Raw genomic sequence first — 26860 nt, 5'->3', positions numbered from 1 at the left:
GCATTATTCTTTTTAATAGTTTTATCAATTTGGGGTAAATGTTCAGACTTCTCAATCTTTGTTTTGTACTTTTATTATACTTCGTGTGTTAAGAAATCATTGCACTTGTTTTCAGGCCAGTTCACTTACAAAATACAGACTATCAGAGCTGCAGTTTTCTTATATTTTCTCTGATGAGCCACCGACATTTACCTCCAGTCCTGTGGTCCGAGGGAATGGTAGACCACCTTTTAGTCACCCACCTGTAGAGATTGTGAGTACACTGTCTTGATTTTACATAAAGAAAATAGGAACAGCATTTTTTACTTTTTATGGCATGTAAAATCACTGTGGTTCTGAAACGGGACTCAAGAAATAACATTTGTGCCACATTACAACAGAGCACAGTAAGTGCAAAAGAGATGCAAAGACGGATCTTATTTTTTATTGTTTTATTAACTGTTTTACTTAGTTTTAAAATACACTTTTGAAAGATGCTCATACAGTTGAGTTGCCTAAGTCATAATCATCTTCTTTCGGCTGTTCCCGTTAGGTGTCGCCACAGCAGATCAACTGTTTCCATTTCTTCCTGTCCTCTGCATCTTGCTGTGTCACACCACCCACCTGCATGTCTTCTCTCACCACATCCATAAACCTTATCTTAGGCCTTCCTCTTTTCCTGTTACCTGGTAGCTTCATCCTTAGCATCTTTTTCCCCAATATACTCAGCATTCCTCCTCAGCACATGTCCAAACCAACGTAATCGTGCCTCTCTGGCTTTGTCTCCAAACCTCCCAACCTGGGCTGACGCTCGTCACACCCATTGCAAATCTTAACATCTTTAATTCTGCCACAGCCAGCTCAAACTCCTGCCTTTTTGTCAATGCCACTGTCTCCAACCCATATAACATAGCTGGTCCCACTACCCTCTTGTAGACCTTCCCTTTCACTCTTACAGGTACTTGTCTGTCACAAATCACTCCTGACACTCTTCTCCATCCTGCCTGTACTCTCTTCTTCACCTCTCTTCCACACTCACCGTTACTCTGAACTATTGACCCCAAGTATTTAAACTCATGCACCTTCGCCTCCTTACCATTCCTCTATCCTCCCTCTCATTCACACACATATATTCTGCCTTAGTCCTGCTGACCTTCATTCCTCTTCTCTTTAGAGCATATCTCCATCTCTCCAGGGCCTCCTCCACCTGTTCCCTACTCTCACTACAGATCACAATGTCATCTGCAAACATCATAGTCTACAGGGACTCCTGTCTGATCTCGTCTGTCAACCTGTCCATCACCATTGCAAATAAGAAAGGGCTCAGAGCTGATCCTTTATGTAACCCCACCTCCACCTTAAACGCATCTGTCACTCCCACCGCAGACCTCGCCGCTGTCACACTACCCTCGTACATATCCTGTACCACTCTTACATACTTTTCTGACACTCCTGACTTCCTCGTACAATTCCACAACTCCTCTCTAGGCACCCTGTCACATGCTTTCTCTAAGTCTACAAAAACACAATGCAACTCCTTCCGACATTCTCTGTACTTCTCCATCAACACTCTCAGAGCAAAGATCGCATCTGTAGTGCTCTTTCCTGGCATGAAGCCATACTGCTGATCACTAATCATCACGTCCCTTCTTAACCTTGCTTCCACTACTCTTTCCCATAACTTCATGCTGTGACTGATCAGTTTTATCCCTCTGTAGTTACTACAGCTCTGCACATCACCCTTATTCTTAAAAATCGGTACCAAAACACTTTTTCTCCATTCCTCAGGCATCCTCTCACTTTCCAAGATTTCATTAAACAATCTGGTTAAAAACTCCACTGCAATTTCACCTAAACACCTCCATGAGTTGCCTAAGTAAGGATCATATTTTTGTATTTTTCATGTAGTTAACAGCATTGGATTACTGCACTTGTTGATCCATAAGCTATTGACAGGAGACTTGAAGTAAAGGCTTGTTTTGGAAACTGTGTTATACTTTGAATTTTGCCTGAATAACTTTTTTTTTTTTTTTTTATTTTAATATTTACGGTCTTTGCCAGATGTTCTTTATCTCACATTGCTGCAGTCCTTACATATGGGTAGTCCGCTGTCCTCGGTCGGCCCGAATATCAAAGTATTAGGCTGACATCGGTCAAGGCGCTTAAGACTGACATCAGGACGTCAGGGTACAAATGCGCATGACCGACGTCATATCCTCAGTCTTTTTTGCCGCATGGTCCGATGCAGAAGCAGCGTTGCAAGTGCCGTTCGGCGTTCTGAAATTTTCGGTCGGAGTTTCAGACAGAGTCAAAGTTGGCTAAGTACCCGTTGGGGAATATTTTAGTTTTTCTTGCCTCAGTGGTTTACCGGATGTCAGAAAAAGTGAATAACTGTATTTCTTGTGGGAAGCAGATACCGCATAGGGATTATCATACTTTGTGTATTCCTTGTTTGGGGCCTGAGCACGACGTTGGGTGTCGCTTTTGTGCTAGGTTCAATAAGCGCACTATTAAGCGAAGGTTAGATTGTGCTAGGTTGGTCTTCGGGAAGCGGTGCAATTATAATATGCCGTTGGATTCTCCGACGCCCGCTTCTTCGAAGAAGCGCAAAGACAAAGCAGCTAAACCCAGGCAAGAAGAGTCGTCCGTACCGGACGCCAGTTCTTTAGAGGCGTCAGTGGAACCGGTGGTTCCGCCGGAGGCTTCTCTGGAGTCCCAGGGGGAGACTTTGATATTGCAGGATGTGGCCTCTCAGGAGGCAGGTCAGGCTGAAGGGGCTTCTCAGGTTACTGTACTCCCCTCCCTTCCTAGGGTGGTTAGGCCCTCTCCTTCTGTTTCCAAGGCTTCTCCCAGAGGCAGGCCAGGTTTAGCTTCTGTTGGTGTCACTCCTAGTTCAACAGGATCTGTGCCCAAGAAGCACATGCTTAAAATGGCAGAAGATTTAATTACTTTGATTAGAGGTTCTTTGCCCCCTCCTGATAAGAGGCCTAGGGTGGAACCAGAGTTGGGGAGTTTTGAGCAGGCTTCGGATGTTTCAGAGTCTTCGGCTGAAGACTTGCAGGAGTACTCTCCTTATTCTGATTCTGATGCAGATGATTCTACTCCTTCTGCTTCTCCTCCAGAGGATTTTTCTTTTTCTGAGACTCTTCATTCCATGAGGGAACATTTTAAGTGGGAAGGTCAGGACTTCTCTGATTCCAGGAAAAGGCTTAGGGAATTTTTGCTTTTACCCCAGCATAGGCCCTTGGCTATACCCCCTGTTCTGGATGTTGTGGAAGATGTGTTTGCAGAGGCTTCACTTAATCCTGATTCTTTGCCTCCTGCTCCTGTTAAACCGGATAGGTATTACAGGGTGCCTGAGGCTCATAAATATCTTTATAAGAGTCCTAGGGCGGACCCAGAAACTGTTAGTCAGGGACCTAAGGGTGTCAAGGCCTCTGTTGTAAAAATCCGGTTCCTCCAGATAAAGAGGCCAGAGCTTTGGATAGATGGGGAAAGAAAGTCTATACTTCTTCCACCTTAGCTATGAGGGCTTTGAATTGCCAGTTTCACATGTTGAAATATCAAAACTATCTTCTTTCTCAATTGAAGTCTAAGGTAGATGCTCTGGCGGAAGGCATTGAGTGTAAAGAATTACAAGATTTGGTGCATGTCTCTGAACAGGTGGGTAAGCATTCTTTACAATGTGGTTTTGATGCTGTACAGGCCTCGTCTAGGGTGGCTGCCACTGGTTCAGTTCTTCGCAGGCACGCCTGGCTGAGGATCAGAATTTATCTGACCATGTTAAGACAAGGATTTTGGATGCTCCTTTACAGTCTGACGTGTTGTTTGGTTCACCTGTGGAGTCAGTCTTGAAGAAAATGGAAGACAAGGCTAAGTCTATGCAGGCTGTTAAAGATTTTTTGCCAGTTCAGCCTCCAGTTTAGTAGGAATTGGCCTGCTAAGGGGTGGGCGTATCCTTCTTATGATTCTCAGTCTAGGGGTAGATCTAGGCGTGGTAGGGGCAGAGCTCAGAGTTCCTTCAGACCTAGAGCGGGAGTTCACCTGCACAGTCTTGGTGAGGGCAGGGGCCAGTCCTTTCGTAAACAGGCCCAATGACCTACCTTTTCAGCTGCCAGATCCTTCTTGCCTGGCAGCACCTTTGGGAGGAAGGTTGGCACTCTTCAAGGAAAATTGGAGTTTGATTACTCAAGACAGATGGGTATTGGATATCATACACCAAGGTTACAAGTTTTATTTCCATACCTTGCCTCCTTTCAAAGGCATGCCAGGCGTTCCTCCTCAGCAAAGACTAGAGGCTCACAAACAAATTTCTCTGCTACTTCAAATAGGGGCCATACAACCGGTCCCTCTACCAGAAGTGGGCCTAGGATTTTATTCTCGCCTGTTCCTAGTTCCAAAGAAGGGGAACACGTGGAGACCAATTTTGGATTTATCTATCCTCAACACATATCTGGACATTCCCAAGTTCAAAATGTTGACGTTACAACAGCTTTTACCTCTGCTGGGCAAAGATCACTGGATGGTGACTCTGGATCTCAAGGAGGCTTACCTTCATGTTCCTATCAGGCTCAGTTGCAGGAAGTATCTGCGTTTTCAGGCTGGGACTTCTCATTATCAGTTCTCTGCATTGCCCTTTGGCTTATCTACTGTGCCCAGAGTGTTCACGAAAGTTCTGGCTCCAGTGATAGCTTTCTTCAGGCTAAGAGGAATACAGATCTGTCCTTATTTGGACGATTGCTTGATTCTGGCCCAAGAAAAGGGCAAACTTCTTCATCATTTACAGTATGTGATAGCAGTGCTAAGATGCCTGGGGTATTCTGTGAACGAAATAAAGTCCAGTCTAGTACCCTCTCAGGACATGTGCTTTCTGGGTGTGAGACTGAATACAGCATCCCAGATGGCCTTTTTGACCCCGGACAAACAAAAGAATCTTTCTCTTTACTTCCATCAATTGTCTCATCAGTCCAGGCTGACTGCAAGGACAGTCCTTCAAGCCTTGGGGTTCATGGCATCTTGTATTCTGGTGCTTCCCAATGCCAAACTGCATATGAGGAAGCTACAATGGTATCTCAAGAATGTTATGGACACAGCACTGCCAAGATATGGACACTGCCATTCAGATAATACCTTGCATTCAAAAGGAGTTTTTGTGGTGGGCTCAGGAATGTCACCTAAACAAGGGACTCTCTGTGACCCGACCAGAGGCGAGTCAGATTCTAACGACAGATGCCTCAGACAAAGCTTGGGGAGCTCATCTAAATGGAAAGTGGGTACAAGACACGTGGCCTGCCGGACTTCAACATCTACATATCAACTTGAAGGAGATGTTAGCAGTCCAATTTGCATTAATAGCTTTCAAGGATTTACTTCTTCCAGGGCAGGTGTTGGTTCTAACAGACAACACAACTGTCATGTGGTCCATCAACAAGCAAGGGGGAACGCATTCTTATCCTCTATGCAGACAAGCAATGATTTTGTGGGAGACTGCTCTCAGTTTACAGCTGAATCTTCAGGCAAGGTTTCTGCCGGGAGCACAGAACTCCTTAGCAGATGTGTTGAGCAGACAAATTATGGATCCCCACGAGTGGAAATTGGATCCTCTTGTATTTCAGAAATTGACAGTGTTATGGGGAACTCCAGACATAGATCTGTTAAACTTCTCCACTAAACTACCAGCTGCCAAAGTTTTGCACAAAAGGTTTCATCCCACAGCTTGGAAAGTGGATGCTCTTTCATTCAATTGGAGCAATCTTCATGTGTATGCCTTTCCACCTCTGCCTCTCCTCCCAAAGGTACTCCTGAAGGTCAGACAGGACAAGCCAAAGATGATTTTGATAGCTCCAGATTGGCCTCGACAGCACTGGTACCCATTACTGAGAAGTCTGGTGCAGAGCCTCCATGGCCTTTTGCCTTGATTCCACACCTGCTGTCTCAGGAGAACAGTCATTTACTCAATGTCAAACTTCACTCTCTACATCTAACAGCCTGGCATATTCTGTTTTAAACCCTGGAGGGTCTCAGCTTCCACAGCAAGTTTTGAATGTTATTTTGGAGGCCAGAAGGCCTAGTACAAGGACAGTGGTCGCAGATAAATGGAAGAGATTTTTATTTTGGAGTACAGCAAAGGAATTTGATGTTTCTAAGCCTAATTTAAGTGTGGCTCTTCAATATCTTACTGAGTTACTGGACAAAGGTTTGTCCTTCTCTTCTATTAAGGTTCATGCTGCAGCAATTTCTGCTCACTATGACTGTGACCCACCATTGTTTTCTCATCCTTTGTTTAAGCAATTCCTTAGAGGGCAAAGAATATAAGACCCCCATTAGAGCTCCTACTCCTGCTTGGGATCTCAATTTTGTGTTGGAGAAACTCACTCTACAACCTTTTGAGCCTGCAGCTACTGCCGAGTTGAAATATTTATCATGGAAGACTGCTTCTTTGTTGGCCATTACCTCTGCGAGAAGGGTTTCTGAATTACAGGCCCTTATGGCGGTTGAGCCTTTCTTAATTTTCCATAAGGATAGGGTATCTTTGCGTACTAATCCTTCCTTTATGCCTAAAGTGGTTTCTAGTGTGGCTTTAAACCAAACTATTCATTTGCCTACTTTTTATGCAAACCCCCAAAATAAAGGGGAAAAGATTTTGCACACTTTGGATATACACAGGCAGTTGCGGTATTATTTGAGCAGAACTAAAGGGTTCAGGCAGTCTCAGCAGTTATTTGTTTCATTTGCTTTGGGTTCTCAGGGCAAGCCTGTGTCAAAACAAACTATTTCTAAGTGGATTGGGTTTTGTATTGCTTTCTGTTATTCCCATCATGGTAAGGAGATTCCAGCTGGGATTAGGCCTCATTCCACTAGGGCTACTGCCACTTCTACAGCTTTTTAAGGGGTGGCAACTAAAGATATTTTGGAGGCAGCTACTTGGAGTTCAGTGCATACTTTCTCTAAGCATTACCACCTTCCACTTTACTCTAAATCTAGGGCTGGTTTTGCCACTGCAATTTTACAGGGCATTTTGGCAGCTCCTAATGCTTTATAGTTTTGCCATCCTCCCTTACCTCTGCTTTGGGATTCTACCCATATGTAAGGACTGCAGCAATGTGAGATGAAGAACATAGTACAGTTTTGTACCTACCATAAATGTAGATGTTCGAAGATCCACATTGCTGCAGTCCAATTACCTCCCTCCTTCCCTCTGTAGTTGGAGGCGGTTGTGTGGTTTGGGTTGTGAATATTGTGGATATTGTATATATTGTACATATGATTAGTGCAAGGGTGGTTGGTTGTTTTTTGCTGTTTTTTGGTTTTGACCTTTCTTTTTAGGGTCTTCTGACATCTGGGGCAAGAAAAGACTGAGGATATGACGTCGGTCATGCGCATTTGTACCCTGACGTCCTGATGTCAGTCTTAAGCGCCTTGACCGCCGTCAGCCTAATACTTTGATATTCGGGCCGACCGAGGACAGCGGACTACCCATATGTAAGGACTGCAGCAATGTGGATCTTCGAACATCTACATTTATGGTAGGTACAAAACTGTACTTTTTAAAGTGGGAGGAAAAAACGAAACGTATTGCTGGTGATGACCATGAGTGAAGTGCTTACACTGGGGCTCTGGTTAGTTACATTACGTGATCACTCTGGGTGACACGATGTAAGCTACTAGACTAGGTCTTTTTATCTGTGAAAATAGAAACCACACTGCTTATTACCTGTAGATTACTTCGTGTCACTGCATGACCAAGGTCCATCTCTTCTGTCGGAACCGAAATTAAGTGTTCAAGCTGCTGTCATGGCTGCAAGTCTGAGTTTACCCACTTTCTCGACCACTTACCTTGAAAGAAGTGTAACCATTACTAGCTTACTTTAGCTGTCTGGTTGTAAGACTTGTCACTGACTACATTTTCTTGGAGAATGTTTAAACCTCTTTATTAAGCATGACAGTTTTTTTTTAAAGTTACATTGTAATGTTTCCTTTATTGTCATGCAGTATAAATGTTATTTTTTAGCGATTTTTCATTTACTCTAACATTGCATAAATTGCTCAGTTCCTTCCTTTAAAACTTTACTCTTCCAACTGAGCATTATTCTGCATGTTTTATTCCTGCAAATTACTTATGCAATTTGCTCCAGCCCTTTTCTATTGGTCTTTACCTCCAGTTATTCTATCTCCTTTATAGTATTCAGTATTTTAGTTGCAGTTGATTTAGATTTTGCTGTTTTCTAGTAATTGCTTTTTTGCAGTTCAGTAACATTAAACGTAGCAAGGCCTTGCTATGTAATTCAGAAACCTGTATCCCAGCTGAAAGTAATCCATTTCCTTTGTAACAACAATTTGCTCACCCAGCATTTATTTTTTTTAATCAAATATTTTTATTGAAGTAAGAAAATGATAATTCTAACAATAATAGGAACATCATGGATACAATTTTCAAACATAAAATAATGAAAAAGATACAATACAACTATATACATTATTTACAGAGGCCCAAAATTTATAAAACAGCAGCAAAACGTTTACATAATAAACATCAGATAATTCAGAAAGAGTCTTTACGAAAAGTTTCAATGAAAAAAGAAATCTTTATCCAAGGATTAACAAAATTTTTAATACTTATTCTCACTTTCCTTTTGGTTTCTCTGGAAATCTTCAAGGAGAGTCAGAAAATTTTCCATAGGTGGAGAGGTGGTGGAAATCCATTTTCGTGTTGTACACTTTATAGCAATCTATAGAATTATCCATAAGAGGTATGAGTTGGCATTGCTCATTACAAAACTGTCATTTACTAAAGAATATTATTGATTTAGAGAAAAATTCTGTAAATAATGCTTAAATTCAATATCAACCAGCATTTCTGATTAAATACTTTGTATGGAATTTTAAAAATCTTACATTCCCAAAAAACATGCATCATACCTGCAGCATTTGCTGTCTACCCAAGGAAAAAATTCTCTAGAAGTCAGCTTGATGTATGAAATTACCTATGTGGTAACATACAAACAAAAATCCTAAGTCTTCCTAGTATTTTCTTAGCTCTTATGATTGTTTCTTATAGTTACCATGCAATGTTTTGTATGCCCTACTAACGGTCTCTTTTTTTAACAGCAGCTTCTGTTCTAGACACCAAATAAAGATGCTACCAGATCTGGTCTTTTATTTAGCAGCAGCAAGGAAAAACAGCTAGGACAATCTCTGAGGTTAACTGTCACTCCAGAATTCACAAAGAGCAAGATAAAGTCCAGTGATCAGAAATGCTAGGCAGGTAATAGTAAGTAGCAAGCTTGTTTAGGTAACACACTGAGGAAGGGCATTGGCCTGAAAGCTTTGCGTTTTCTAAATAAGTTTGCTACTTACTGTTACTGCTTAGCTCTTGCAATCACTTGGCTTTATCTTGCTGTTTTATTTAGCAGCCCCATATCATAGGTTCATAGGAGGGTACTAGGCTATTGGCCCTAGGTCCTATATAAGCCTAGCCAAAAATGTACCCTGGCTTTTGCCCAAGAAAATTATTTTCCTGTGTCCCTGTCGAGCAGACCACAGAAGTGATCCCCGGGGCGAAATTCCTATCTCCCATCCAATCAAGATTTTTCTTGAAGAGTGCTAATGAGGAGCTGTGTTTGACATAGATAGGTAGTCTGTTCCAGAGTATGGGAAGTCTCTGGGACAGGAATCTATCCCTCCAGCATGTTCTGTTTATTGTGGTGCTAAGTTTAGCTCCCTAGAGCGTGTAGCTTGGAGGGATTGGGATTTTTTTTAAGTGGAGCATGTCCAACAGCTCTGGGTTTGACATAGCTTTGTATGTTAGACAGAGATCGCCTCTGAGTAGGCGATGTGCAACGGAGTAAAGCTGGTGTTTTTTGAGACTATCTGAGTAGGGTATCTGTTTCAAGCCAGTAATCCTCTTTGTGAGGTATTTCTGTGGCCTTTCCAGTTGTAGATGTCTTGAGGTACATACCAAAAGGAGCGTTGTACTCTATAATGGGTCCAATGAGTGATGAGTAGGGGGGAACAATGACCTCTTTTTTCCTGGATGAAAAACCTTTTGTGATGAGGTGAGCCACCTAGAAGGATTTCCTGACCACTGTGGCGATGTGACTATTTTTACCTATACTCCATTATCAATTACTGGTGAGGAAGGCAGTCAGTAATCTGTAGTCAATACTTCTGCTTGGCCTCATCATACTCCATTACCTTTTCATCATGAGATGTTCTTCGTTCACTGCTGCAGTAGCCTTTAGGTAGTGTTCTGCCAAGGACACAGCACCCAGCCAGCTTGCCAAAGCTCTTACTCGACTACCTCTCACTCAGTCTTGCTGCTGATAGGCTGCACCCTTTTTGGAGGGAATTATATCAACTGTAAGAGTGAGGAAAACCTTCATATTTTCCTGCTGCCTGAAGGAGAAATACCTCTTTGGCTCCAGAGGGAGAGCAACTGGTCAAATGCTTTCCTAACAAATAAGACCCCTTTTGGGAGCACTTTCTTCTAAAGTAAGACAAAAACTATTTCCATGTAATACTTAAACCATTTGCTCTGTGTGGGATTGTGTAAGGGTCTGGGTGTAATCAGGCTCCTGCTGTGTTTACTGCTTATTTTACAATTTTTTTGGAAAATTGATGTTATAAAAATGTATTTGGGTTGTGCTTGTACAGTTGGAATGATCATATTTCCCCACTTTATACTATTTAACAGAATTAATATGCTTACTCATTTCTGAGGTAGTAAATGATGTCCTTCCTTAGATCCCTGTTGCAGTATTTCAAACTATTGGGTTACCTTGCTGGTGTACCAAAGCGAAGAGCATTATGTCCCATGAAAGACCTAAGCCTGTGGATGTTAGGCTACATAAGTGAATGTATGAGTGTAAATCCTCAAACTGTCTTGTCTCCTTTTTGAATGCATGCATGTCTGTCTGTTGTAAGCATGGTCGTTGGTACTGTTGACCTTCACTGGCCAAGTACTCTGTTGGGGATCCTTCCTTATTTTTTTTCAATTGCATTTCTGTTTGTTGCTATTTTAGATGTCAGCTAGGAAGGGAAAATGTGATTGTGGTAGGTGGATTCCCTACAAAGATCTCAACTTCCATTGCTTAAGTGCAGAATGCAACTATAAAAACTTGTACCATCTCAGTCTTATGTCCCAAACACCTTAAGAAGAAGTCTTTCTGTTAGCTCCTGCTTTAAAACTGTGCACCTTAACTGTTTCACCCAAGGTGGACCCTTCTACCGTAATGCTCCACCCAATCTAAAGAAAATGTGTGAGACCTAGCGTGATACCATGACTGCCCAGTCGGTCTCTATACTAGCAGATGATGTTCTTCGTTCCCCATTGCTGCAGTCCTTACTATTGGGTAGTCCGCTGTCCAGTCGGCCCGAATACCAGAGTATATGGCTGACGTCGGTCAGGGCGCATTAGACTGACGTCAGTACGTCAGGGTACTAATGCGCATGACCGACGTCATATCCTCAGTCTTTTTTGCCGCATGGTCCGATGCAGAAGCAGTTTTGCGAGTGCAGGTTGGCGTTCTGAAATATTTCGGCGGAGTTTCAGACCGAATCAGAGTTGGCTAAGTACCCGTTGGGAACATTTTGGTTTTTCTTGCCTCAGTATTTAACCGGATGTCAGAAAAAGTGAATAACTGTATTTCTTGTGGGAAACAGATACCTCATAGGGATTACCATACCTTGTGTATACCTTGTTTAGGGCCTGAGCACGGCGTTGTTGGATGCGCTCTTGTGCTAGGTATAACAAACGCACTATTAAGAGACGGTTAGATTGTGCCAGGTTAGTGTTTGGGATGCGTTGCAATTATAAAATGCCGTCGGATGCTCCGGCGTTTCGGCCAAGAAGCGCAAGGACAAAACAGCGAAGCCCAGGGTTGATGAACCGGCAGTCCCGGACGTCGGTTCTTTAGAAGGCTCAGTGGAGCCAGAGATTTTGCCAGGAGTTTCTTTGGAGTCTCAGGCAGAGACTTTACTGTTACAGGATGTGCCTTCTCAGGAGGTAGGCCAGGCTGAGGGGCTTCTCAGGTAACTGTTCTTCCCTCTCTTCCCAAGGTAGTTAGAGCCTCTCCTTCTGTTGCCAAAACTTCTTTGAGAGGTAGGCCAAGTTCAGCTTCAGTGGGGGCTTCTCCTAGCATTTCAGGTTCTGTGCCTAAGAAACATATGCTTAAAATGGCAGAAGATTTGATTACTATGATTAGAGGTTCTATGCCCCCTCCTGATAAGAGGCCTAGGGTGGAACCGGAGTTTGATAGTTTTGAACAGTGTTCAGAGGCTTCTGAGTCTTCTGCGGAAGATTTGCAGGAGTTTCCTCCTTATTCTGATTCTGATGTGGATGATTCCACTCCTACAGCTTCTCCTCCTGAGGATTTCTCATTTTCGAGACTCTGCATTCCATGAGGGAGCACTTTAAATGGGAAGGCCAGGATTACTCTGATTCCAGGAAAAGGCTTAGGGAATTCTTGTTTTTGCCCCAGCATAGGCCTTAGCTATACCTCCTGTGTTGAATGTGGTGGAAGATGTTTTTGCAGAGGCTTCCTGAACCCTGATTCTTTGCCTCCTGCTCCTGTTAAACCTGATAGGTACTATAGGGTGCCTGAAGCTCATAAGTAAGAGTCCTAGGGCAGACCCGGAAACTGTTTCTCAGGGACCTAAAGGTGTTAAGGCCTCTGGGGTTAAAAACCCTGTTCCCACTGATAAAGAGGCAAGGGCTTTGGATAGATGGGGAAAGAAAGTGTATACTTCTTCCACTTTAGCCATGAGGGCGTTGAATTGTCAGTTTCACATGCTTAAATATCAAAATTATCTCCTTTCCCAACTGAAATCTAAGGTGGATGCTTTGGCGGAAGGTATTGAGTGTAAAGAGTTGCTGGATTTAGTTCATGTGTCTGAACAAGTGGGTAAGCATTCTTTGCAATGTGGTTTTGATGCTGTACAGGCCTCCTCGAGGGTGGCTGCCACTAGTTCTGTTCTTCGCAGGCATGCCTGGTTGAGGATCAGAATTTAGCTGAGCATGTTAAGACAAGGATTTTGGATGCTCCTTTACAGTCTGATGTGTTGTTTGGTTCGCCTGTGGAAGCAGTTTTAAAGAAAATGGAGGACAAAGCTAAGTCTATGCAAACTGTTAAAGATTTTTGCAGGTGCAGCCAAGTTTAGTAGAAATTGGCCTACTAAGGGATGGACATATCCTGCTTATGATTCCCAGTCTAGGGGTAGGTCTAGATGTGGTAGGGGCAGGGCTCAAGGTTCTTTTAGGCCTAGAACAGGGAGTTCACCTGCTCAGACTTCTGGTGAGGGCAGGGGTCAGTCCTTCGTAAACAGACCCAATGACCTGCCTTTTCAGCTGCCAGTAGATTCTCGTCTGGCAGCTCCTTTGAAGACTGTCTCTTTTCAAAGAAAATTGGGATTTAATTACTCAGGACAGATGGGTGTTGGATATCATTCACCACGGTTACAGGTTTTATTTCCATACATTGCCCCCTTTCAAAGGCATGCCAGACGTTCCTCCTCCACAAAGAAAGAGGCTCACAAGCAAATTTCTCTGTTACTCCAAATAGGGGCCATTCAGCCAGTCCCTGTATCAGAAAGGGGCCTAGGATTTTATTCTCGCCTGTTCCTAGTACCAAAGAAGGGGAACACATGGAGACCAATTTTGGATTTATCTATCCTCAACACTTATCTGGACATTCCCAAGTTCAAGATGTTGACGTTACAACAGCTTTTACCTCTGCTGGGCAAAGATCACTGGATGGTAACTTTAGATCTCAAGGAAGCTTACCTTCATGTGCCTATAAGACTAAGTTGCAGGAAGTATCTGCGCTTTCGAGCTGGAAATTCTCATTATCCATTGCCCTTTGGCTTATCTACTGCGCCCAGAGTATTCACAAAGGTTCTGGCTCCAGTGATAGCTTACTTCAGGCTACAAGGAATTCAAATCTATCCTTACTTGGACGACTGCCTGATTCTGGCTCAAGAAAAGGAAGACCTTCTACAGCATCTGGAATATGTTATAGCAGTGCTAAGATGCCTAGGGTATTCTGTGAACGAAATAAAGTCCAGTCTAGTACCCTCTCAAGACATGTGCTTTCTGGGTGTGAGACTGAATACAGCAGCCCAGATGGCCTTTTTAACCCCGGACAAACAAAAGAGTCTATCCTTTACTTCCATCAACTATCTCATCAGTCCGTGCTGACTGCAAGGACAGTCCTTCAAGCATTAGGGTTCATGGCATCTTGTATTCTGGTGCTTCCCAATGCCAAACTGCATATGAGGAAGCTGCAATGGTATCTCAAAATGTATGGACACAGCACTGCCAGGATTTGGACACTGTCATTCAAATAATACCTTGCCTTCAAAAGAATTTTTGTGGTGGGCTCAGGAATGTCACCTAAACAAGGGACTCTCTGTGACCCGGCCAGAGGCGAGTCAGATTTTAACGACAGATGCCTCGGACATTGCTTGGGGAGCTCATCTAAATGGAAAGTGGATACAAGACAAGTGGCCTGCCAGACTACAGCATCTACATATCAACATGAAGGAGATGTTAGCAGTCCAGTTTGCATTAATGGCTTTCAAGGAGTTACTTCTTCCAGGGCAGGTGTTGATTCTAACAGACAACACAACTGTCATGTGGTACATCAACAAACAAGGGGAACACATTCTTATCCTCTATGCAGGCAAGCAATGATTTTATGGGAGACTCTCAGCTTGCAACTAACTCTTCAGGCAAGGTTTCTGCCGAGCACAGAACTCCTTAGCAGATGTGTTAAGCAGACAAATCATGGATCCCCACGAGTGGAAACTGGATCTTCATGTATTTCAGAAATTGACAGTGTCATGGGGAACTCCAGACATAGATCTGTTCGCTTCTCCACTAAACCACCAGCTGCCAAAGTTTTGCACAAAGGGGTTTCATCACACAGCTTGGAAAGTGGATGCTCTTTCTTTCAGTTGGAAAAATCTTCATGTGTATGCCTTTCCACCTCTGCCTCTTCTTCCAAAGGTGCTCTTAAAGGTCAGACAAGACAAGCCAAGGATGATTTTAATAGCTCCAGATTGGCCTCGGCAACACTGGTACCCACTACTAAGGAGTCTGGTAAGGAAGCCTCCATGGCCTTTACCTTTGATTCCACACCTGTTATCTCAGAAGGACGGTCATCTGCTCAATGTCAAGCTCCACTCTCTTCATCTAACAGCCTGGCATATTCTGTGTTGAAGCACAGCAGGTCTCAACTTCCTCAACATGTTTTAAATGTGATTATGGAAGCTAGAAGACCTAGTACAAGGAAAGTGAAAATGGAAGGGGTTTTTATTTTGGAGTACAGCAAAGAATTTGGAGATTTCTGAGCCTAATCTGAGTGTGGCTCTTCAATATCTTACTGAATTATTGGACAAAGGTTTGTCCTTCTCTTCCATTAAGATTCATGCTGCAGCAATTTCAGCTCATTATGATTGTGACCCACCATTGTTTTATCCTTTGTTCAAGCAGTTTCTTAGAGGGGCAAAGAATATAAGACCCCGAGCTCCTACTCCTGCTTGGGATCTCAATTTTGTGTTGGAAAAACTTACTCTACAACCTTTTGAGCCTGCGGCTACTGCTGAATTGAAATACTTGTCATGGAAGACTGCTTTTCTGTTGGCTATTACTTCTGCAAGAAGGGTGTCTGAGTTGCAGGCCCTTATGGCAGTAGAGCCCTTTTGATTTTCCATAGGATAGGGTATCATTACTAATCCTTCCTTTATGCCTAAGGTGGTTTCTAGTGTGGCTTTAAACCAAACTATTCATTTGCCTACTTTTATGCAGACCCCCAAAATAAAGGGGAAAAGATTTTGCACACTTTAGATGTACACAGGCAATTACGTTATTATTTAAGCAGGACTAAGGATTTTAGGCAGTCTCAGCAGTTGTTTGTTTCTTTTGCTTTGAGTTCAGGGCAAGCCTGTGTCAAAACAAACTATTTCTAGGTGGATTGGCTTTTGCATTGCATTTTGTTGTTCCCATCATGGCAAGGAGATTCCAGCTGGGATTAGGCCTCATTCCACTAGGGCTACTGCCACTTCAACAGCATTTCTAAGGCAACTAAAGATATTTTGGAAGCAGCTACTTGGAGTTCAGTGCATACTTTCTCTAAGCATTATCACCTTCCTATCTACTCTAAGTCTAGGGCTGGTTTTGCCACAGCTGTTTTGCAAGGCATGTTGTCAGCTCCTGCTTCTTTATGATTTGCCAGCCTCCCTTACCTCTGCTTTGGGATTCTACCCAATAGTAAGGACTGCAGCAATAGAACATAGTACAGTTTTGTACCTACCATAAATGTAGATGTTCCAGGATCCCCATTGCTGCCTCCTTCCCCTCTGTGTTTAGGGGTGGTTGTGTAGGTGAGGTTACATGCTGATATTTTGTATATATTCTTGTATATATTGTACATATTTTTGGTGCAGGTATTTTGGGCCTTGTCTTTTAGGGTCTTCTGACATCTGGGGCAAGAAAAGAGTCATGCGCATTAGTACCCCTGACCGACGTCAGCCATATACTCTGGTATTCGGGCCGACTGGACAGCGGACTACCCAATAGTAAGGACTGCAACAATGGGGATCCTCGAACATCTACATTTATGGTAGGTACAAAACTGTACTTTTCAGAACCTGCGGTATGCCTAGCATCTACTCGGATGCCCCCTTCTGTGACCCTGAAGGAAGGTCAATTTGGCATTTGAGATTAACACTTTGATGGTGAAAAGAGGGTACCCCACTTAATTTCTGAAGGACCCAAAAGCATATCACAGATCCCATTAGCGAGGATGTTCCAGGATCACTTATTGAGGCTTGTCAGGGTTCAGAGCCTCTGCTTTTAGTCAAAGTGGATGTCGCAACTAGAAAAAATGAAAAAAAAAAATGTTTATTCCCCTTAAACAACCAAGGAAAGGAGTGGATGGATTTTTCACAGAGCCTGTTTAATGCCACAGTGTCACTCTGGCCACCATTCTGTGCAGGGCCTACCACTACCCAAAAGTGACACTTAAATAATCATTTTGTGAGGTTGAAGAGGATGAATTGGACTTGGATGAGCAACTCTGTTCATGTCAGATCCACTTGCTAGACCAAGTGGCTTCCGGTGAAGATTCCCTTTATCCTGACTCTCCTGTTGTAAACCAGCTTCACTTGGGGAAACTGTTAACACGATGAAACATTTTGAATGGGAGTTAAAGTAGATTTCTGAGGTTCATCAGAGATGCAGTAACCTCTTAGAAATGGGCATCCCTGCTCCTCCACCTGTACTAGCTGTTCTGGAGGCTTTCCTTGATGTCTTTATATCCATTTCCACTGCATTTGACTTTTAGCCCCCAGCCCCTAAAGGGTGTGATAGGTTCTACAAGGTACTTAAGGACTTGAAGTTTCTGTACAGAAAACATGTGGCAAACTCTTCTGTGTTTTCCATGTCTTCAAACAAACCCTCCAGATTGCTTCCTGCTGACGGTAATCTTCCTTCAGATAAAGATAGCAGGGCATTGGACAGATTGGGGAAAAATGTTTATATGTTTTCCACCTTGGCTTTTAGAGGTCTGAATTATCAGACTCATGACTAAATACTTAATGTCTGTTCTGAGCAATTTAAATAAAACATTATCCTGCTGTGAGACACCAGACCATAAACAGGGCCTTACCGGTGGTCGCTCAGGCTTCTCAAGTAGCTAGACAACATAAAATACAGCTGGGATGCAGTAAAAGATTCTTCCAGTGTTGCGTTTACAGGTTTTGTGTTCAGGAGTTATTCATGGATGTATTCTCCGCTCCACCCAGAGAATATTAAGGCAAAACTTTTAAACTCTCCTTTAAAGAAGGACCTATGTTTGGTCTAGATGCTGCTAGCTTTTTCAAACAATTACAGGAACTAGGTAAAATTATGAAGGACTGTAGACAGGTGTTCGTGTTTGACTGCTGCAGTCCTGACAGTTGGGATTTCCTGTCGTGAAAGCCCTCGGCCAACTCAGCTACCAGAGAAACTTCTTTCGCCTCCCGAGCTGGCAGACACCTTAACCAACTTCAGAACGGTGGAGTATAAAGGGAGCCAGCCTGTGTTATCACTTGAGTCTTTTCTTGCCATCAGAAGTGGATTTCAAGTGCATCAGTAGGTCAGCACCAAAGAGAAGTTGTCAGAAAGATAAGCACCCCATTGGGGAACTCAATTTTTTTTCTATGACTCATGTCAGAGAAAGTTAATAATTGTCTCTGCTGTGGTAACCAAATTCCATAACCATAGATTCTTCATGATCTAGGGCTATTCCGGTGCATCTACAATCTAAAGAGTCAGTCGCCAGAGCGTTGGATGCTCCTAGGCCTAAGACCAAACCCAAACCACAGAAAGGCATTGGGGCAGGGTTTTCGCTTAGGCCTATGGGCTCCCAGTTTCAAATTGGCTGAAGACCTCTTTAACATTGTAAGGTCCAGACAGACTTCAGGGGCCGACAAACTTTAGGGGCCATCACCACAGGGAAAAGACACACCCACTCTGAATTCTTCCCTGATCCCTGCATTCAGAAGAAGAGTCTGACTTTGCGGACTCTGCTTCAGAGGAAGGTCCCGCTTACACCTATTAAGAGGAATCTGATTCAGAGGAAATTCTCCTCTCTGCCTCATCGCCTGAAGACCTTAACTTTGGAGAAGACTCTTCATGCTATGAGGCAACATTTTCAGTGGGAAGCAGAATACACACAGGCCAAAAAGAAAGTCAGGGAGTTCTTAGACCTCCCTGAGCACAACCCCCTAGTAATCCCACCTATATTGGAAGTAGTGGATGATGTTTTTCAGGATGCTTCCTTAAATCATGACTCACTCCCTCCAGCACCCAGAAAGCCTAACTGGTTTTACAGGGTCCAGGACTCTCATAAATATCTGTTTAAAAACCCAACTGCTGACTCAAGTGGTCACACCTGGCCCCAAGGGGTCTAAGACTAGTACCTCTAGGAATCCTTTGCCTACTGACAAAGTAGGGCTCTTGATAGATTTGGAAAGAAAGCATGTACCTTCACTATGGGGCCCTCAGTTGTCAGTTTTATATGATCAGATACCAGCAAACCATTCTTGGCCAGCTAAAACAAAATCTCTTTGGTCTAAAGGATAAAAACATTTCTAAGGAGCTTTTAGATCTGTGCCATTCCAGTTTTCAAGTGGCAAAATTCCCTTCACTGCAGGTATGATGCCATGGAAGCCTCCTACAGGGCAGCTGACACTGGCACAGTGATCAGGACACATGCTTGGCTTAGGGAGCAACCCCTTCCTGACCAGGTAAAAGCTAATCTGCATGCTCCCTTGACAAAGAATGCCTTTTTGGGCCTAAAGCTGAAGCAGTCCTTAAAAAGACAGGAGGACAAGGCAAAATCTATGCTAACAATAAAGGACTTTCTACAAGTGCATTCTCCCAGGTTCAGCAGGAATTTTCCAGCCAAATATTGGTCCTTTCCCACCCTATCTAGGAGCAAACCGAGAAAGCCTCAGAGGGACAGTACTCCCAGGATAGACCACAGCAACAAAGACAGAGGCAGTGGACCTTAGACTCTCATAGACAAGGGAGTTCTATGACACCTGCCCTTGCAGAGAGCAATTACGACTCTCTGCTTCCACCCGCCAACCCCACCCCAACGTTAGGAGGAAGACTGCCCTGTTGCTATCAAAACTGGACCCATATTAACTCGTATCAGTGGGCTCTAAAGATTATTGCCCATGGTTACACGCTTACTTTTAGAGTCGTTAAAATTTTCAGGATACTCAGATGTACCCCAAAATCAAAAAAACTCGGGCTCTAGAACAAATTCAAATTTTTAGTTCCCAGACAGTAGTGGAACCAGTTCCAAAACATCAAAAATGGAAAGGATTTTATTCAAGACTCTTCCTGGCACCCAGAAAAAAAAGGGTCTTGTCATCCCATTCTGAACCTGTCTAGCCAAAATATTTTTCTCAGGGTACCAAAATTCAAAATGTTTACCCTACAGAAACTACTCCCCATGTTAGCTCCTCAGGCATTCATGGTGGTGTTAGACCTAAAAGGTACCTACCTTCACATCACCATCTGAGTCACGCACAAGCTTTTTTTTGCCTCAGAGGAAGCTCCAGTCATCGATTTTCAGCTCTGCCCTTTGGACGGTGTACTGCACCATGGGTTTTCCCAAAGTGCCATGCTCCTGCCACTGCTTTAATGCAGGACCAAAGGGGTCCAGATTTACCTGTACCTGGTCAATTGCTGTACCTGGACAATTGCCCAATACTGGCCTCCGACCTGTCACAGATTCTCAAACACCTGAAATTTACACAAGACCACCTAATCTCCTTTAGGTTCACTCTAAACCAAAATAAGTCCATCACTCTGTCACCCAGATTGTTTTCCTAGGGTCACTCCTGGACTCTTCTCTCCAAAAGGCCTTCCTCCCACCGGACAAGTTCACTTTTTTTGACTAGCTGCTTTCAATACTTGGTGCATAACAGCCAGAGAATTCCTTAGAGCTCTGGAGTATGTGGCATCCTGTATCCTCATGGTGCCACTAGCCAAGCTACGTTTGAGGAAACTCCAGTGTTATCTAAAGAATGTGTGTTGCCAGAGCACTCGGCCCTAGGGCACAAAGATCCCCCTGATACCTTGCCTCAAACAAGAGCTCACATGGTGGGTACAGGCTTGCACCCAGAACCAGGACTTGCCCTATAAATTCTCTCCTTAACACCAAATCCTCACCACAGATACCTCAGACATTGCATCCAACATTTCTAAACCCGCAGGCTGTGGGATCCCCAGACGTAGAAGAGGCACATAAATTAGATCTCATGGTAGCCCTAAAAAGCTTACTGGCCTTAGAGAAATGGATACCAGGGGTGCTGGTAGTACAGACAGACAACACCACAGTCACGTGGGACATAGACAAGGAGGCAAACACTCCTACGCCCTGTGCCATCTAGCCATACAAGTACTGGAGATGGCACACTCCATGGGACTGGACCTCCTAGCACAGTGTCTGCCAGGGGTACAAGACACCCTTACAGATCACCTTAGCAGGAACTTAAATCCCACGAAAGTGGCACCTACACAGAGACATTTTCCTCAACATAACTCAAAAATGGGGAACTTCACAGGTGGACCTCTTTGCCAGTGAGGACAGTGCTCAACTGGAGAAATTCTGTACGAGGACAAGAAAGGCATCGGCATGGAGAAATGGATGCCTTCTCCTTCCCATAGGCTCACCTTTTCATTTACGCTTACCCACCCCTACGTCTTCTGCCTGAAGTCCTTCTAAATATAAAGGAAGAGGGCCCAGGGACCATTCTGATGGCTCTAAACTGGCTCAGGCAACACTGCTTACCTCTATTCCTCCAGCTTATCAATCCAAAACCTCGGCAGTTACCTCAGTATGTGGACCTCCTCACCCAAGACAAAGGGAGGATGGTGCACCCCAGTCTGCAGACCCCGAACCTTTCAGCTTAGATTATCCCCCAGTACCTAACTGTACACCAACTTAAGTCCACAGGTGCAAAACATTCTGAAGGAATCCAGAAGGTCTAGTACAAGGAGTTCTTAGACAGCCAAATGGAAATGATTCTGTGCTTGTTGCCAGAAGCACCACCTTGAGCTGAGCTCAGCTAACACTTCAGCCATTCTGGAGTACCTGGCCAGTCTAATGGATAAAGGCCTTTCCTATTCCTTCATAACAATAATGCCTCAGCCATATCTGCTTACATTCCTGATCTCCCCTCAATCTTTTCACACCCTCTCTTGAAACAGTTCCTTAGGGGTGTCATTCACATTGGCTCCCCCCAAGAGGAAACCCACACCTCCATGGGATCTCAACTGTGTACTGCAAAAGTTACTTTGCCTCCCTTTGAGTGTGCAGATAATGCCTCTTTAAAATTCCTCACTTGGAAGACTGCCCTTCTTTTAGCCATTACTGTGGGTAGAAGGGTCTCAGAGTTATAGGCCCTAATGGCAGTAGAGCCTTTCATTATCTTCCATAAAGACAGGGTTTCCCTCAGGACTGACCCTTCCTTTATGCCTAAGGTTTTAACCAATGTGTCTTTGAATCAAGTCATCCATCTGCCTACCTTCTTTCCCAATCCATAGAACAAGGGAGAATGGTTACTGCACTCCCTGGATGTGCACAGAATGTTACATTTCTGCCTAAACAGGACAAAATCCTTCAGGAAATCAGATCAGCTGTTCATAACCCTTGCCCACAAATCTGAAGGAAAACCAGCTTCTAAACAGATAATTTCCAAATGGATTTCTCACTGCATTTCTTTCTGCTACTGCCATCATAGCAAAAAAACCCTGGATTTGGCTAGACCTCACTCTGCTAGGCCCACAGCTACTTCTGCAGCCATCCTTAAGGGGGTCCCCACCAAAGACATTCTGGAAGCTGCCACTTGATGATCTGTGGATACATTCACAAAGCACTACCAGCTTTTTCAAAATCCAGAGCAGGATTTGACTCTGCAGTCCTGCAGGGGATTCCTCTCTTCTACTGGATCTCTCTCTTCACCCTCATTTAAGCTTTAGGAATCTTCCCAGCTGTCAGGACTACAACAGTGAAACACGAAGAACGTAGTACAGTTGTGTACATTTTAATATAAATATAGATGCTAGTGTTTGTACTGTTGCATTCTCACCCCCCCCCTACTCCTTTGGCCTACCCCATAGGCCTAGAATTTCCAAATACGATGACCTTGGGCACTTTCCCAGGCTACCCTTGGTGTTGGGTACCCTCTTTTACTTTTTCTGTTTTGCTTGTCTATGGGCTTTTCCATGGGGCCGAGAAAATACTGATGCAGTGATGCAGGCTGGCTGTCTTTATACCTGAACGTTTTGACGTCTGTTACGGAGTCCACCAGCCTGGGTGGTGAAATAAGTTTCTCTGGTAGTTGGGCAGGTTGAGGGTTTTCATGGCAGGAAATCCCGACTGTCAGGACTGTAGTAGTGAATACACTTTAACATCTACATTTATAGCAAGTGGACACAACTGTGCTATCTTTATATCTTTTCTTTCCTGATACCAAAGGAACTACTCTGCAAAACCAACTTCTTTTGGTTGCTGAGTCTAGGCCTTCTCATAAGGTCATGAAAATGCCTAGGAAAAGATTCCAAGACAAGACCGAGACTGTAGATCTGTGAAGTCTCTCCCTATGCAGACAAGTCTGCCCAACTACCACTCGTCATCTACCCCACCCTTCCGTCAGTCCTTATCCCCCTGTCCAAAAGGCCTACCTCATCCCTACAAAACTGGCTACAAATCACTTCAGACATGTGCATTATTTCCATCAGCTTGAGTTGCCAAATAAGTTCCTTTTTGCTAAGCTGATTCTTCCAATCTCCCCCCCTGGGTTCAATGTCAACTGCGTATAATATACCAAACTTGAAGCCTTGGAAATTTGGACAGCTTAGTGAATGCCTGTACAATGCATTAGTTTCCTTTTTATTTTTTAATTCATATAAACGTTCGTAAATCGTACGTTTGAAAGATCTTTCCGATGTAGTATGCTGGACAGGTATCACACATTGCCAGATATACTATCCTCTGTGTTCTACAATTACCATTCCTAAAATTGATGTTCGTCCTTAAACTGTCGCTCAATGTAGTAACAGTTCCCCTAACAATGAAACTACACTGGGAACAACTACAACAACTTGTAGTCCCTTTCCCATTCCTGTTTCCAATACAATTTTTTGTTTTCTCTACCAATTTCTTAGGATTCATTCCCACTTTGCTTATAAAAAAGGGTTGGTCACCCAAAGTTTGGGAAATATCCTTAGGGGAACTGTTACTACATTGAGCGACAGATTAAGGACCAACATAAATTTTAGGAATGGTAATTGTAGAACACAGAGGTTAGTATATCTGGCAATGTGTGATGCCTGTCCGGCATGCTACGTTGGAAAGACGGGAAATATCTTTCAAACATACGATTTACGAACGTTTATATGAATTAAAAAATAAAAAGGAAACTAATGCATTGTACAGGCATTCACTAAGCTGTCCAAATTTTCAAGGCTTCAAGTTTGGTATATTAGACGCAGTTGACGTTGAACCCGGGGGGGGGGGGGGGGGGGATTGAAAGAATCAGTTTAGCAAAAAGGAACTTATTTGGCAACTCAGGCTTGCCGCCAACTTTCCCCCAGGACTAAATGATAACGTTTCCGTATTACCAGCCCTGAAGGACAAAATCCAAATTAAGGCTTGGGACCTCAGATTAAATAGCTGACTTTATAATCTTTGTGCATTTCCTGTCTACTAAAACTCAAAAGTATTTTTAAACTTTTTTTTTTAAAGTATTCCTATGTTTTTTAGGCATGAAAAATGTTTATATTTTATACATATATTCTTTTATACATTTTAAATACAAAACAAAAAATTATTTTAAAACTATACATTTTCATATACTATGTTTCACAAGAGCTATGCATGCATATACATAGACTTTTATACTTGAGAATTTAGTATTTATTTTATATTGGAGTATGTGTCTTTAAGCAAGCTTTTTCTTGATTGATTTAACCTAATTCATTAGTTGTGAATTATCCATGTTCTGATGAGTCATTGTCTATGATGAAAGCACTTAACAACTAATGGATTTTGCTAGTGTTTGATTCAAATAAAATGGAGTTTTCTTTGATGGCTACTGGGTGCATTACTTTTGGTTACTAGTATTTTTTGTGCATCCTGAAACTTTATATCATTTGGTGAGGTTATGAAAACTACATACACTGCAGTGAACTTTCTATGTTCATACCATGTCTCAAAAAATTGGAACACACTTCCTCACTATATGAGAACAGCTAGCAAACTAACTCAAAAAAATAAAATAAAGAAACGCTACTTCAAAACAATCAAATTTGTGGCTTTGCTCATGCAATAGCCCAGGCTAATTCTAAACATTTAAGCCCCTCCCCCTAACTCACATTCCCAGTTAGTTGTTCCATGCCAACCTCAGATTCTGCATCCCTACCCTAGTACATCAGCATATATCCACTCCCTCTTCTGCTTCCTGCCCTAGTATCTTACCACATATTCATTCCCTAATCAACTGCTTATGACCATATTTTGCACCAACTAACCAGCTGTATTAACAGCTTCTGCTTATCTACAGTATTCTCTTCTTTGTACCCTTTTTCACTTCGAGAGAATTAACATAATCTCTACTTCCTTAGTCATCATACCAAACTACACAAGTACCCTGTAATTAATTACTTTAGTACTTTTCAACCAAATGCAAGCACCAGGGCACACAAAGTAACTCTGGACTTGATGCTCTCTCTATTTTTTACAGCTGGACTGCTGTAACTGGTGACAATTTCAGGAAGTAAGGATCATATTGCCATTATGATTATAAGTACTGAATTAAGACTCCCTGCTATGTAACTTACTGTTTCACCAAGATGTTTATTATGTCTTATTTATGAGTTGCGTCTGTTTCATTTGTATCTAACTCGTTATCTATGTAATTGTTAATATGTGGAGCTTTTCTCCCCGGGCCTTTGCCAAGTCAGGCTTTTCCAGTAAACAAATGTAAAATAAATAAAAATCTGTTATTTTCTTTCCTTCCTCTTAAGCCGTGTACTGCAAGGAAGATTCTGAGTACTGGGGTTCAAGGCAGCAACCATCTCCATGGTCACTGTGCTAGTCCTCCATATGAGGAAGATCCAGTGGTACCTGAAATCCAGTCTGTCACATTTTCTTCTCCTGGCCATAGAGATTCCAATCCTACCTTGCCTAAAGAAGAAAATCTGTGGTGAACATCACAGAAATATCAGCTCGGATGTATCTTTCTGCAACAGGAGCTATACATGTATCAGGCAAAAGCAAACCTCTCATTCTCTTTCCAAACAGTTTATATTCCCTCACAGGACAATGTAATAGCAGACCAAGCTAAGGTCATACAAATGGATGCTGAACTGGGAGATCTTCCTAAACATAGTCCACATAGATCTGTTTGCCTCCATCAACAACAAATAACATCAGTTCTTTTGCACCAGCACCTACTGTCCTCAAACTTGTAAAACAGAAAACAATGTTCTTTCCTTAGAAAGGGAGGATGTTCTTCATGTTTCGCTGTTGCAGTCCTTGCATATGGGGTTATCTGGCTCCTGGTAGCCCTCTACCCGAATACCAGAGTCCTTGGTATATGACGGCTGCCGCTGGTTGTAAAACTGATGTCAGAACGTCAGGTATAAAGGGAGGCAGCCGATGCCATTTCCTCCGTCTTTATTGCCACGGAGCCCGAAGCAGATGCAATTTGCACTAGTGCCGGTCAGCCGTTTACCTTAGTTTTGCTTTCCGACTACCAAGTTGAAGACCTCCTTCAGATAAGTACCTCAGTGGGGATCATCTTTTCTTGCTTTAACGAATGTCAAATAGTTAATGACTGTCTTGCCTGTGGAAAACAGATTCTGCACCGTGATTTCCAGTCCTATTGTATAACACGTTTGGGCCTTGAGCATGACGTCCCTAACTGCGATCTCTGTGCTTCCTTTAACTCGCGTACCATATGCTGTAGAGCTAGGATTTTGTAGAAGCATTTCAGTCGGGCCTACGTTCGTCTGTATGGCATCTTCTGGTCTCCCAACTTCAGATATACCTAGGAAACGCAAAGACAAGGACTGCGACAAGCCTAGGATTAAATCTGCTGATGATGCACTGGTGAAATTGGTAGTCAGCACAGCAGTAGTCAGTGAGATGCTTTTGCAGCCCCTACAGTCCGCAGATTTTCAGCTGCAAGCTTCTGCCGAGACCTTTATGGAGTCCTCCATGCCACACGCTGCTATTGCGTCTTCAGACCCTCTGCCTGTTTCCACCTCAGATGGGTCCGGAGCCGCTTTGCAGGCACCGGCATCTGACGCCTCTTCTTT

At 43.2% G+C, this 26860-nt stretch overlaps 1 protein-coding gene across 2 annotated transcripts in view; it reads left to right on the top strand.

The window, feature by feature from the left end:
- The window catches only part of BAZ1A (bromodomain adjacent to zinc finger domain 1A), a 3222221-nt gene that overhangs the window by 668559 nt on the left and 2526802 nt on the right, over nucleotides 1-26860 (top strand). For both annotated transcript variants that reach the window (XM_044074116.1, XM_044074115.1), the window contains exon 6: nucleotides 116-253. In XM_044074116.1, the coding sequence (XP_043930051.1) occupies nucleotides 116-253 (138 nt within the window). The remainder of the gene's footprint in view (nucleotides 1-115; nucleotides 254-26860) is intronic.

This window comes from Protopterus annectens, chromosome 6.part0, assembly GCF_019279795.1.
Source record: "Protopterus annectens isolate FY-2018-M chromosome 6.part0, PAN1.0, whole genome shotgun sequence".
NCBI classification, from domain to species: domain Eukaryota; kingdom Metazoa; phylum Chordata; order Ceratodontiformes; family Protopteridae; genus Protopterus; species Protopterus annectens.
This window is presented reverse-complemented; position numbering and strand designations above follow the sequence as displayed.